The 15,515-nt window shown below is 38.5% G+C and overlaps 1 protein-coding gene across 24 annotated transcripts in view; it reads right to left on the reverse strand.

The window, feature by feature from the left end:
* Positions 1-15,515, reverse strand: part of DMD (dystrophin) — a 1,295,019-nt gene that overhangs the window by 71,232 nt on the left and 1,208,272 nt on the right. For all 24 annotated transcript variants that reach the window (XM_078390471.1, XM_078390476.1, XM_078390472.1 and 21 more), the window contains 4 exons: positions 11,638-11,712; positions 9,744-9,945; positions 5,828-5,913; positions 3,289-3,446 (listed from right to left, as the gene is read on the reverse strand). In XM_078390471.1, coding sequence (XP_078246597.1) covers positions 3,289-3,446; positions 5,828-5,913; positions 9,744-9,945; positions 11,638-11,712 — 521 coding nt within the window. The remainder of the gene's footprint in view (positions 1-3,288; positions 3,447-5,827; positions 5,914-9,743; positions 9,946-11,637; positions 11,713-15,515) is intronic.

Below are 15,515 nucleotides of genomic sequence, written 5' to 3' on the forward strand. Positions count from 1 at the left end.
ATAAGAATGCAGCTAGAAACGAGAGGTTCCAAACCGCCAGGCGGAAAAATGGAACTGAGGGACGGTTAGGCTGGGCGTGCGCAGTAGGGGTAGTCCTAAACATTGTTACTTTTCTCTTGCAGCTAGAGAATGTTCCGAGAGGACCGACGCTGGCGCTGGTATTAACCCTTTGTGTGCATTCACAGAAGACCACGATGAAGAACCTACCTCTCATAAATCCTGACAACAGAATAGTATCATATATACCTTTGTGGTGTGGTGATGTGTCATTAGTCTGTCCAGGTTTTCTGAAGTATGTGAGATATCTATCAGGCTAGAGAGAGGAGGAGGAGAGAGAGGAGGAGGAAGAAAATGTTGAGGCATCTTTACTATATTTTAATGTGAGCTTTCATGGACAATTCTGAGGAAATCTTGTCTACAGAAGCTCACGTTGAAATATAGCAATTAGTCCTTAAGGTGCCACAATATTTTTGTCTTCTTAATTTTTATTTTGGTTTTGACTTGATATGCTAGCACAGACTAACATGGTTGCCTCTTCTAAAACTACAGTTAAGGGGAAGTGATACCATGGCCAACCCTGAGCAACATATTATTGAACTGAGATTTATTGATCAAATTGACCTCACAATTAAAACTGATACAAAGCATACATGACACAAAGAACCACTGAAATATAGCAGCAAAATCCACAAACATAAAACAGACCTCTATATGGTAATTCCATGGTTATTTTAGCTATATCTTTGTTGTTCGTAATAAAAATCTGGCTGCAGTTTAAGACTTTTTTGCATTAGACAAAAGGAATAAGCCATAGGTGACCCTTCTAGATATAAAATGTCAAGAGGGTTAGTCAGCTAATTATGTGGGTCACATTAATAATTACAGAAAAAGAAAATCAAGAAAATCTTCTGAACCACAAGGTCATATCTAATCTGTCGGAATATGGTATCCCCCTACATCTTCCAACAAAGAGAGCAGAGGTTAACACATTAATATATTTGAGAGATGCCAAATGACCAAAGAGTAAACACCCTCCAATACACAGGGGTACCTCAATATATTTTGCAAATATTTTGCTTAATACCCAAATAAGATTTGAGAGATGCCAAATGACAAAAGCCTTTTGACTAATATCAAGTGTAGATCAATGTATTATCTGAAATTAGGGGAAGGAGAACTGCAAACTACAGGCTTGACCTGACCCACTCCCTTGAGTGTCTGGAAGAGATCCTCTCCTGTTTTCAAATCTTCACCCAATAGGAAATACCATGTTATGTCATGTCTACAGTTGGTCCCAGGAGAGCAGTCTGCTCCTCACAACCAAAACAGTTTCCCTGCTTCTGCTGTAAAGCTGCCCTGTACAGGTGTCATAGAATCTGATGTTTTCAACATGCTTGGGGGAGATGTCTATCCACACAACATCTGTTGCTGCCTTCTTCACAATATCAAGTCTTAAGAAGGAAGTTTCTTGTTCACTTTGAACACTTGCACACAACTAGGAACATGTCCTTTTCAGACTAATTGTTGGATAATGTGATGAAAACAATGACAAAGGCAGGCTCTCCTCCTAGTGAGAATGCCAGATTCTATAATGCCTCAATATGGGCAGTATGTCCAATGACCTGGTAGGATAGTTTCATGGAGGAAGGAAAGCAAAACAAAACAAAACAAAAAAGCAAAACTTGCAAGTATAGATGTGAAAATATATACTCTCTCAGGAAGCAGACTGACAAAACTTTTCAACTTGTGAATAGTTAACTCGTCATTAGAAAACACTAAGAAACTGTAAATAAAACTAAGAGGGATTTAATGCACAAATCTTAAGACTAAGCACGGCTAAAAGAAGAAAAAACATGGTTTATTGTGCATACGTTTACTTAAGCAACATGAAAAGAAATGTCTGAACTGAGTTAGTCTTGATTAATGATATTTGGTAACGTCACTCACATGTTTATTGGCATGCAGAAAGAAGTCAAAGGAGGGTTCTTCTGAATCTTGAAATGCCAACTAGATTATCTTGAAAAGTGTTTTATCATGCAGTGTGGTCTAATTTTTGAAATGGAATATATAGCTTAAGGTGAAAGAACCTATCAGTGATTCCTTTGCTTCTTCCCTCCACTGCCTCCTCTTTGGTATTAGAAAGGCAAAAGGCACTGTAGTTTTCTATTTTTTTTCCAGTGACCAGATCCCTCTCAGCCCTTTTTAAACCTATAGTGCATAAGAGAGATGGACAGCATGCAATCAAACATTGAAACTGAGCCCCCCGAGTCTTCTCGGAAATGCTAATGCTACTCCTTCAGTTCATTGAGCTGTTCTGTCTCCCAACACAGATTTTTGCTTTCAGCTTCCCTACCAGCATAGCTGCTGTCATTGACCAACCATTTTGTTTAATATGTGAAGAAAGCATAGTTAGCCTGCCTGTGGTGAGAGACAATGGATGAAATACTGTTGCTTGGTAGTAATAAGTTGCAACTAGATTGCAGTGAGGATTTGGTAATTCAGCTCTACCATAAATTCCAATAATTCATTGGATCTATTCTAGTCGTGACTTGCTACATCAAGCAACAGGATTACAGCCGATGTGTTTCAAATGAAAAACTGAGACATAAGGGAAGTTTAGATCGAATGAGGGAGCACAAATAAACACAATACACTCACTAATTTAATGGATCTTTTGGGGAATCTCCCAAAGAATGACATTTAAAAAGTGTTGTTATAGAATAGCCAGGTAACATGGAGGATGAGGTCCTGTGCCCTTGTAACAGAAGAAGTTTCTGTATATGCAAGCTCTTTGATCACTTTTTTGAAAAGCTGTTTTTTTTAACTACAGTTTAGACAGATGCAGGTATCATGCTTTGTGCTGTTGGCTGCAGTTTCAGTTCTCTCTCTCTCTCTCTCTCTCTCTCTCTCTCTCTCTCTCTCTCTCTCTCTCTCTCTCTGTGTGTGTGTGTGTGTGTGCGTGTGTGTGCGTGCACGCATACCCACACACGCTTTTCTGTTCCTTTTTATGAATCCTTCACCTTTTGGGCCATTTAGTTGGAAAGGCAAGGCAACTACAGAAGTTAAAAAGATACAATGGAACAGGACAGACTACTTTGAGATACTTTGCTTCATTTTAAATATTATTCATTGTGTTTCCACACCAGAAGGATATGTAGAGATGGAGAGGGTGGCCATACTTTGATTGCTGAGAAAATATTCCAAACGAATCAATGAATGATTAATAGTCAAACATACTTTGTTCTTCACATTTGGAAAGGAAACAGCAAAAAGCAGAAGCACACTTACAAATTGAAAACAACTCCTGACGCTTGGTTCAATGTTACTGCCACCGAAAGAGGCAACTTCACCCAGCTGTCTTGGAATCTGGATAGAATCATGAAGGAGGAGACCAAGACGACGCTGGTCACAGAATCCAGTGGGACTGGCTACCTGCTTGAAGAGATCTGGAGGCAGGAAACATAATATTTAAAAAAACCATTAAAACAATGGGAATTATGCTTCTATTTGAAAACAGATTTGTCTGCAGAGTTGCAAATATATGCTGGGAGGTACCCATTAGGTTTTACTTCTCTCATGAGTTTGGTTATAATTTGCAGGTGTCTGGCAATTCAGAGATGCAAACTCCTCTAACACATAATTCTGAACCTTGCACATATGTTTCTGTTATGTGCTGACAAGTTAGAACCAACTTACAGGGTTTTCAAGATAAATGAGATATTTAAGGAGTGGCACCAGTTCTACTCCCCACACTGAGTTTCCATGGCCATGCACCACACCTGGCACAGGCATCCTCTGACGCAGACACTCTCAACCTTTACTTGGTCACGGCAATAAACTATATATAAAAATAAATGATGAAACATGACTACATAAATCACATAACAAACCTTATAAGGTGGGGTGTGAAGAATTGTTTCCAGTTTGTGGTCCCCTTCAAATGTCCCAGGGCCCTCCAGGGAACCGTTTGGCCCCCATTGTCTGTTGTCATGACCAAAAATATGTTTTAGGGGAGGAGAAGAAGTACTATGGGGCCTTCAAAACAATATTGCTTGCCTCAGCTTTGAGTAAACATGAGGCCTTTTTTTTCCTCCCAAAAATGTTTTTTAATTTTTACGTGCGGGGTGATGGGAAACATATTTGTGAGTCTAGGAGGCACATTTGACCACAGGAGGCCATATGCTGAAGTCCATATGCCGATAGACTATGTTGTCAACAGCTGCACTAAATCATGGTAATTTTTAAATTGAAGCCACAAATTACCCTAGATCCTTTGTATCCAATGTTTCTCAAATTATTTAAGATTCCCACAATATGTACAATACATAGACCTGTCATCTACAGCATGTGATTTGTCATCTTTGAGTTCCCAACCCTAGATCCTGGTGGACCACATCCCTATCAGAATTAGTGATCTGGAGGTTGAGACAGAGCTCACTGAGCAAGCCAATCAAGATGTTAAAGTGTTGCTCCTTTTTAATGTACTGATAGCCCACAAATATGTAAGTGAAATCCATAACTTATGTTTCCAAGATACTCAAATCTTGCTCTGAAGGAGAGTTATAACTGAGAATGTTCATGTTTTGGATCCCACTATGTCAGCTGCCGTTTTTACAGCAATGGCCACACTGTCCATTTTCACTAAATAATGCTGTTAGTTTCATATGAATCGGCTGTACTGATGCATGCTCGTCAATCCACAATTCACTTTCCAAGTTGTTGCAGAGGAGTTTCATCAGTTGTACTGTCTTCCTTATGCTTAACACCATGAACAGCTTTTGAGGAGCCAGAAGTTAATTTAACACATACTGCACATCCACCACGATTTCAGGAAAAAAGTAAGCTGTTAAATTTCTGTTAGTGGTTTGAACAATTTCATTATCATTTTTACATAATGGGGGGGGGCGTTTGCAGTTTTTCCCCAGAATGTTTTTGAATAGTAAATACAGGATCAGCAAACACAGGCATTACCATATTTAACTCAAGTTTTTTTCTCCTCACCACCAGCACCTTCCCAAAGTAAACCAGTTTTAAGACCAAGATACTTTCAAAACAGTCTTGTGTTATGGACTGTGGGCAATGCTGTTGAAAAGCAAGGTAGAGTCAGAAATCCCACTGAGATATCTAAGCCACTGGACATCGTTGCAGTAGCTCTTTTGATCCTGACCCAATCTAGTTTTTTTTAATTCACTTCAACAGATCTTGTATACAATAAAAGTTCATTGTCACAAAAACCCAACAGAGATATAAATGCCATGTACAAAGAGGAGCATGAACATTTACTGTAGTGTATTTGCAATGCATGAAGCAGTTGTTATAATATACTCTTCTGAATTGAGTATTAAAGGGACTCATTCTGGGATGATTTTAAAAGCTGCAAATATCAACATATTCCTGTAAGTGCAGAACAATGTTATTAGTGGACCCTGTTTAAACATCTCAGTGCCTGTACATGACAGATAGTAGATACATCATTTAAGCAATTTCAGGTTTAAGCTGTGCATATACAATACTGGACACAATCCTGTACTTAGAATGGAGATGTGAGGCTTTCTGTATTTGTGTTTTATCTGACTGAAGTTTCCCTAACCTCACCCTATTTCTTCCCAAGTTAGAGGTGCTTTAGCAGTGGCTATCCTGGTTCTGAAGGAAGCTTGATCACCTGTGGGATTCCCTCCAACTGTCCAGCTCAATGGTCTTCTCATTCTAAAGAGTATGTAGGTTCATAACTACAATCAATTCTCACTGAAAATATCATGCAATACATGCTGTCTATGTAGAAACTTGCAGAAAACAACATACACACTATATATGATATATAACTTACATCTGTATTTGTCTTCCAGGTGTGCTTTACATAGGGAGATTATACCAGTTTTAAACGACAGGATCCGGATCCTTCCTGTTCGACCCCTGTTAACAATAAATCAAAGAAAGCAGTGAAGAAATAATAATCTACATATTACTAATAGTTACTCCTTTTAACTGTAACAAGGAAGATGTAAGAAATTAAGAAAAAAACTAGAAAAAAATTTAATACATAAATCATACGGAAAAAGAAACACAAAACATAACAATGAACTGGATTGTGGCTGAAATCCTGTTGTGCAACTTACATGTACTGAAGGGTAATACTGTCAATGGCAGGGGAGTGACTTTTGGACTTTCTATTTTCGCTATGGCTTTTTAACTTCTGTGTAATCCCTTTTATCACATGGAAACCATGAGAGCCATACAACTGAAAAAGCAAGTCTTTAATTACTGAAAATTGCTGCTGCCAGATGATGCTACCAGGGAGGGCAACTTTACATCACTGAAAGACTTCCACCTTCTTTGCTGTGGTTCCATGACTCTCATATGAAGAAAAGGATTACACAAGAGTCAGGAAAGCTATGAGACAGAAGATTTTTTTTTTTAAAAAAAAAATTCCCCCTGCCAGTTGTTATATTCATAAATTATACAACAAGATTGTAGTCTGCAACTATAAAATTAGATAGCTACCATTTTATAATCAATGTTTTGAGAACATTTGTGTATTACAGTATTCATGATATTTTCAGAATTATTTTCCATAAAAGTAAATATCTCACCCTTTTTCAAGTTTTCTATAAAAGTGAAAAATCTTATCTGTATCTGCCTTGCAGAGCAGTTTTGTATAGTTCAGGGGCTGGCACAATGTAACAATGTAAAGGCTTAATTCACCCTATACTGTATATATGTTGTTTTTTTAAAATAACATTAAGAATAATCCAGCTGGATCAGATGAAAAGTTCATTTAATCCAACATTCTGCCTTCTGCCAGCCAAGAATCTCCAAAAATATGCTATAAGTGCTTTCCAATTGTTGCTCCCATCATAGGAAGCATATGAAGTGGTTCCCTGTGCAAAACATATATTGCCTCTGAATTTGGAAGCTGCATATAATAATAATTGTGGTGAAGGATCATACTAGATGAGCCATGAAATATGCTGTTACACTCACTGTGCGTAATTTTTAAAGTTCACTTGCAGGAATGTTAATTATTGGAATTATGACAGGCAGGCAGGAGTTCATTTCATTTCTTCTTGTGGTTTAGATGAAAATTACCCCTCTGAATCTGCTACTTCCATTTGGAGTAAGGCTCTCATGAAGTGTAGTTAACATCATGCATGGTTTAGTCCCAACAATCTTTCCTGCAACCTGCTTACTCTGATTTAATTTCTTTGTGGACAATTCTGTCTTTAAATGGAATAACATCTGGCATTGTCAACTCAGATTATTTGAAATGAAATGCTAACTTCCATTTATATTTGACAGAAATGAGCAGTAACATTATGGTGACTGGATTCTACAAAGAAGCATATCCAGCAGCTAAGTAACAGCTATTCTATTTCATCTGCAAATTAACAAAACCACAATTATGCAATAATTCATTACTGTACAGCTAGAACTGGGACAGATTTTGGTAATAAAGAAATGTTCTGTTTGTTTTGTAATACTAGAGAAGAATACTAGTGGAGACATCAGTAGTTCCTTAGCCAAAATTTAATTGATTATAATTGTCTTGATTAAAACTTAATGAAACATTCCTGGGGCCTGAAAGCATTCCAGATCTGTAAACTATGTCTTAATTAAAGACTCTGCTTTGATTCAGCTAAAGCAGCTGTTTATATAAAGTGGTGGTTCCTATGCAAAACAGACAATTTTAATCATGTCATGGTGATGTCCTCTTGGTGAGGGTGATGGTTTAAAGCAATTTATATTTTATTAAAAAAGAAATACAGTGGTGCCTCGCTTGATGAGGATAATCTGTTCCAGCGAAATCGCTGTAGAGTGAAATCCTCGTCAAGCGAAATAAAAAAAACCACTGAAACACACTGAAAACCGCTCAATGCGTTCCAGTGGGCTAAATACCTCAGCGTCCAGCGAAGATCCTCCACAGGGCGGCCAAACTGACTCAAATTATGTAGGCCATTCTAGCTGAAACGGTGTTGTTTAATGTAGTAAGTCTCACTAGAGTAGACAAGATTTGGTGAACCAACTCCTCCATAAGTTTAATTGATTCAAATAGGCCTACTCTAGTTGCTAAAACAACAGGATTTCAGCCAGTGTTTGGAATTATTTCCTACCTTTTCATTTAATAAATCTAAGAACAAAAACAGGTGTCAAAATCTAATCAAGAGCTTTGCTGAGGCCTGTCCTGATGGGCGAATCTGGAGCAGTCTGGTTCTTATCTTCAGTACCATCTATCTTATCTTGCACTTGAGATATCCTTCTGTTAACACTGGAGACATTTATTCTCCTGTAAGAAGTGTCCACTCATGCCTTTGAATTGCCAATTTATTCACAAGCAAAGCATAGCCAGTTTACTTGTGAGTAAGGAAGCAGTAGCAACAGTGCAGCAAGTTCACAGTGGCAGTAACAGCACAAGGGAGAAACATTGTAGTAAAGATTTGGGAGACAGAAGGGAGGTAACCCTCCCCCTTTCTCCCACCTTTCTCCTCAGCTGGGGACGCCCTGGGGGTGCACTGTCTTCTGGAGGCTGAGCCCATGGAATCAACATAGCCTTCTTCCTCACCTTTTCTCATGGCCATCATTCAGTGGGCCACAGTGATTTCCTTTTTAAAAAATAAAATAAAATGGCATAGCAAAACAGAAATGCATCAACCTAGCATGGTATGGATATTACACGTATTGTATCAAAAGTTATCTCCAGTGTATTAGAATTGCACTGCATCAGTTAGGGCACTGGTTCTTAACCTTGGGTTACTCAGGAGTTTTGGACTGCAACTCCCAGAAGCCTTCACCACCAACTTTGCTGGCTGGGAATTCTGGGAGTTGCAGTTCAAAAACATCCGAGTAACAAAGGTTAAGAACCACTGAGTTAGGGAGCTATTTCAAGAAGAAAAGATGGGAGTCTTTCTGTTCTCCCTTTTAATATCACAGCTCACTTCATATGTTCCAATGTTGTCATCTCAGATAATGCTGCCCACATGGGCTACACAACGGGATAAGTAAGAGCGCCAAATTATGGGGGGCGGAAACACCCTAGAAACAGTAGTGCTGTGCCAGAAAGAAAAAGGGCAGGTCTAAAAAGGGGCAGGATGGAACACCCTAAGGCAGGGGTGAGCAATTAATTTCTGTTGGGGGGGGCACATGAAAAATCTGAACTGTGTTCGGGGGTCGAACCAACTTTACTTAAAAATAAAATGAAACAGTGATGTTATGATTGTTTTAAACTTCTATTTTAAACTTGTTAATTTTCACAAATACTAAAGAGGTTTTTTTTGCGGTATGTTAAAGATAAGCAACTGATCAACTTTAGACAAAAAGCTACAAATGATTTTGATGTTCAACTTGTTTAGTGAGAGAAATCCAGTTTGTCTTGGGCTTGAACAAGTGCTTGAACACCGGACTGGAGCGACGACTGGCAGGCTGGACAGGAGCGGCTCGTGGGCCATATGTGGCCCTCGGGCCGCACTTTGCCCAGGTGTGCTCTAAGACAAAATGTGTGTGGATGCCATAATCTGTTTTGAACCAAACCACACCGAAAGTGACCCAAAGAGTGAACTATACACCTGTCTGGACAGGCCCTGAATCAACTAAATGAAGCTTTAAAGCTATCAAGTTTATTAGATTTGCTCCCTGACTACCAGGCTGCTTGCTCCCTCTAATCCATTCATTTTCAAAGAAAGAACAGAAACAATCAATTGTTGCCAAAATCTACCCACATGTATCATAATTTTTTTTTAAAAAAAACATACGTGTCATAAACATTCAAAAGCCAGTTGAGGCACATATCTACACAGAGAGGGACATTGACTAGGTTATTGTGCTCTTGTTCCAATCGATCATAAATTGTAGTCAAGCAGTTGATGATCTGCAGTATATCCATTGACTGGTCATTCTGTTTGAGGTTGTGCTGGTCCAAGGCATCACAGGCAGCAGAGAGACTCAAAAGATCCACTGTATAAATAATAAAAATGAAAGAAGCAACCTCAACTTGCAGCAAAACAGGGAATCAGAATTCTAGCATATTAGCTTGAGAATTTAAGCTCTCATATGTCTTTTTTTTTTTTAAAATATCTGGTACAGTCCACAGATTATTATCAGATTGTGTTTCCACTTGCTAGTCAAATACTGTATGTTAAATTTCAATTTTGTTTAGTTAACGCTGTAGTCAAGTGCAAAAATCTACCCATTCCTAATTTTTCCACCTGTACCAAACAGGTAATGTTGCATAAAGTCTTCCTTCCTAGTAGAATGATTACTTTTCCCCACATAGACAATTAGAAACTAACACAAGGATCATTTAATTTCTTCTGTGGACCTCTCATTAAGCAAGAAAACAACCTTATCTGTTAAAATGCTGAGGAAATGATGTTGCAAAGCCATTAAGATACCATTGGAATAGAAAGAAGTAATTTTCTATTTTGCATAACTTTTTTTTACTTTGCTATAATGGCTAACTCTTCCCCAGTTGGTCAATACATTGGTAACTGCATAAAATTTCAATGTGCACAGAGATCCACGTGTGATCTATAAGGCACTAGGTACCAAGAAATAGTATTTCTGACCAATATGCATAATTGTTCCCATGAGGATCACAACAAGCTGCAAATGTTTAGTAATATGTAAAATAACAATTAAAAGCTGATCCCAGAGCTCCAAACTTTCAAATGATCATAGAGCACACGTTGTTTATAGTCCTTATTTATCTGAATGAAATGCACTGTCTGAAAGCACCTCTATGGTAAGCTTCACTTACATCTGAACTTGTTCTTGAACTTCTGCACTAGCACATCCATCCACTCAACTTTAAGGGTTTGCTTTAAATACTTCTAATAATCTACAGAAGTTTATTAATCCAGGACTTGTTGCAACTGTGAAAGCAGTATACTTTCAGTTTGCAATATATTTGCCTACAGAACACATTTAATCTATGTCCCTCCAGATTAGAAGTAATTTGGTCACTGAGAAGTCCATACTTAGAAACAGGTTTTGCTTTATAATTATTATACATCAATGGAAGACAGTGATAGAGTATAAGAAATAATTTTTGCTGAATACATTGGGCTTGAAGTTGGAAGGAATTACTATATTAGAATTCACCTAAACTGAAAAGGTTGTATCCAGTTAGAGACCCATGAAAACAAAACAGAGTAAGGAGGAAATGATTTTCCTTCTCCACAGCTTCTTCCTTCCTTCAATCTGTTCCCACTCAGTTAGAGGACTCTGCTGAAGTGATCTGGGGGCAGAGTTGTAGAAGGAGAGGAGGAAGGAAACAGGAGGTGCATTATGTAAGAAGTCTATTTACACAACAATGGATCTCCTCCATGTTTAACCTTTCTCTAGAAACCTATGTACTAATGTTCATCTAATTTACTTATTTTTAATTATCAGCCTTAGAGGCCAACAAAAGTGCACTGCAACACATACAACTCCAGAAGCAATAACTATGATTAAATACGTTACACACAACAGATATTGTAGCAGAACTACCCCCTCTCCATGTTCCTTATATACTCTCCTAGATCCAACAAGAATAGAAAAGCTTTTTAAACAGAAGAAATAGACACAATATGGAATTAACCGTTTTCCTTTAAAAAGCTCCCACACTACAAATAAACAAAAATGAGAAGTCTGCAGAATACTCACAACAAAGAGCTTTCTGTAATCTTCGAAGCTTCATGGCAGTTCTGTAGGCAGAGAATCTGACATTGTTCAAGTCAGCTAAAAGGTGTGCAACAGAGAGAAAAAGAAATACATGATTACATAATTGAACCAGTATTGTTAATGCACAAATGTTTCTTTAATTAAATGGGAATAATCCTTCTTAATTTATATGCTAAGAATTAAATCAGCAATTGGAAACAAATATTTCTTACTAATGCCACAGTGCTATCATATAGTTTATACTTCAGACATAAAGACTACAATGCCTTCTCAGATGGGATGAGATCCCAAGAAACTGTCAGAACAACTTTCTAAGTAAACAAGTACAGTATAGAATGAAATCTAGTAGTAAGTCACAGGTATAGTAAACCGCTGAATCAATGGAACTTGTTGAGGTGTTGACTCACCAAATTCTCAGGGATTCAACAGGTATACGCCAGTTGCAACCTACTATTGGATTTCAGCCACTGAGTTTCTCTAGAAATCTCACTAACTTCAAACAGGAGCAGCAAACATTTCTTTTTGCATTTCCACACTGGGGTCAGTAGGACTTAACTCTTTAAAGCTTAGCCAGATTGTAACCCAAAATGACACTGGAAGACTATTAAACTGTATTTCAAAATCAATATTGTTGTAATCTATTTCTCAGGCCAATAAAAAAGGTATGAGATCTGTACAAGCTTGATTTTTTAAAACATTTGTTGTTGGTTTAGCACACATGTAACAAAAAGCTGCAAATGGTCTTCATATGTAAAGATGAAGAAGTGTATGACAATACTGAAAGCCTGCATACTTTTTGTGCTCTTTTATTTGGCCTAATAAAACTACTGTACTGGATACCCAGTGTCGTGCAGCAGATAGAGTGACAGGCTAAGTCTCAAGAGACCTGGGTTTGAGTTGCCACTCTCTCATGAATGAGCATAAAATCACTCTTTATATATCCCACTTACCTTGAAAACCCTACTAGAGTCACTACAACTCAGATGCAACCTGGCAGAACATAACACACACCCACACAATAAAAGTATGTGGATTTTGGAATTTTTCTTGCATTTTTCTATGCTTTTTATGATTTGAATCATTAAATTGCAATTAGTTAAGAAAGTTATAATCTTTCTCCCTCTCCTTCCTGCTTGAAAAGAGTGAGGCTGTTTGTTAGAGTATTTAGAAAACTACACAGAGAACCTAAAACTGAGACAATAGACTCTGTATGTGAGAAGCAAACTATATAATTCAACATGGAACAGTAGAGCTTTATAAACTACTGACCCCTAATGCCACTTTCACCTAATTTTGTGTTCTTTCTTGCCAACATCCAATTTCTCCCAAGCCTCCCAGTTCAGTTTATATAATCACTTAACTTTTATGGCGCTTCTTTCAAACTACAATGAATAGGCATAAAATGAGATCTCTCTTCCAAGTAAAGGAAGCTCACGTTTTCTTATTATTTCCATGAAAAAAACATGTGACTTTTTGTTGTTTTTTATTTCCATACTTCTGTATCTTGCATCTCCAACAAACTGCCTGGCCCACCACGATTCTCTCAACGTTCTGCCCACCCACCACATCTTCACTGAACAACAGCTTTAGAGAAACAGCCTCAAAACCAATCCAACCATCTTTTCTCATCTCACTGCTGCCCCATTCCCAAAGGACATTACAGTATGATACTCCACCCAACCCAAAGACAAGAATGTGGGACAGACAACCAAAAGATATAGAAAGCAAGCCCAGCACTTTTTTGTGGGATATCCCAGATGTGCCTTGCCTCCTTTTCCTTGTAGAGGTCCAGAGGAGCAGGTGTGCCACTGGACAGTGCGAGCTGATAGCACGGCATAAAAAGATGATGCTCGTGCATATCACAGACTAATAAGAATGAAGAAATGGATGGGGGCAGGTAGAATGCTTAGGACAGTCACTAACAGAAACATTTGAATTTGTTTGCTGTTGTGCGGCACCTCTTTCTCTTGCTGGCTGGAGCAAAACAGACAGGGGAATTGACTGTAAATTCAACAACGAAAATGTGTGCTCTCTGGGAAAGGTGAGAAAGGGGGAAATAAGATCTGAAACAGCATTGTAAAGGAGTGATCCTCAGGCAATCCATCCTGTAATGATAGAAGCAGTGACAGAGACTTCTTTAGATTTAGTTTAGCAGGATCATTATGGGTTGAAATTAGGAGCATGCATATCAGAGCTTGTTTCCTGATTGCTTATAACAGCAAAGTGCTTTCTTCCTGCATACTAAGTGGCTTCTTGCAAGGAATGGAGGGGTGGGGAGTACAGACTGCACTAGAGTAGAGATAGCTAAAACTTTTCAAAAAGTGAGATAGAAAAAAGCCGCGTATGTCAGAAACACTACAAAAGGTATCTTGACAAAAAATGAAAAGAACCCAATTTTTTCAGGCTCTTGCTAGCATTTAGAGCTTATATACAAGCAATAATTTCTCCTCTACAGATTCATCACAGACTAATCACTGAGTGCATAAGCAAGGCAGTGTACAGGAGGCAGTGCATTGCTGAACCCAGACACTATTAACACCTGAACAGAGGTGGTAGCTTGCGGTATAAATCCTCCTGTTCTTTGTTTTGTTTACTTTTACTAATCCCACCGGCACCACCATAATGTTTATTACATGGGAGAAAGAGCCCTTGCAGACAGAATGGGGATTAAATGCTGTTTTCGACCTCTGTCTTGCAAAGGGTGGGTGGGTCGATTTACAGACATTTGTTTTTATTAGTCTCTATATTACTTGGCAATAAAATAGATGAAATCATATCACAGAAATGATAGAAAAGTGAAGTTGGAAGGGGCCTTCAAGGCCATCAAGTCCAACCCCCTGCTCAATGCAGGAATACAATACAGTGGTACCTCGCTAGACGATGACCTCTCAAAACAACGAATCCGCATGACGATGAGGTTTTGCGATCACTATAGCGATTCGCAAAACAGTGATTCCAATGGGCGATTTTTGCTGGACGATGCTTAGGTCCCTGCTTCGCAAACATTTTCCCGCAAGACGATTTTAACACTGATCAGCGCTTTGAAAAACGGGTGTTTTCAGGACCGATGCTTCACAGGGCAGCCATTTTAACAGCTGATCGGTGGTTCACAAAATGGCTTCCCTATGGGCGATCTTCGGAAAACGACGACGATTTTTCCCCATTGGAATGCATTAAATGGGTTTCAATGCATTCCAAAGGGAAAGGGGTTTTCACTAAAGAGCGATTTCTATGGAACAGATTATCATCGCCATGTGGGCCACCACTGTAAAAGCATATCTGCCAGATGATTATCTATGTTTTTCTTGAATGCTTCCAGTTTTGGAGCACTCACCAACTCCCAAGGTAACTAGTTCCACTGTCGTACTGCTCTAACAGTTAGGATGTTTTTCCTGATAGTCAATCGAAATCTGGCATCCTTTAACTTGAGCCCATTTCTGCGTGTCCTGCATTCTGCGGTGATTGAGAACAGATCTTGCCCCTCTGCTGGATGACAGCCTTTCAAATATTGGAAAAGTGCTGTCATATCACCGCTCAGTCTTCTCTTCTCAGGGCTAAACATGCCCAATTCTTTCAGCCTTTCCTCATAAGGCTTGGTTTCCAGCACCCTGATCATCCTTGTCACCCTCCTCTGAATTTGTTCCAATTTGTTAGCAAGTTTCTAGCTGCACCTACTGATCTGGAGCATTTGCTTCCCTGCACAGATTCCTTTCATGGGAATATAAAAAAGAATGAAAGCTTCTAGATATGCAAGTTTATTTCATTATTTTAAGATCAATTTTAAAGATAGGTAAGAAAACAGGATTTAAAAAGAAAACAGGATTTAAAAAGAGAGCCTCAGACTTCAAACATATTTTATG

The sequence above is a fragment of the Pogona vitticeps genome, chromosome 3 (genome assembly GCF_051106095.1).
Source record: "Pogona vitticeps strain Pit_001003342236 chromosome 3, PviZW2.1, whole genome shotgun sequence".
Taxonomy (NCBI): domain Eukaryota; kingdom Metazoa; phylum Chordata; class Lepidosauria; order Squamata; family Agamidae; genus Pogona; species Pogona vitticeps.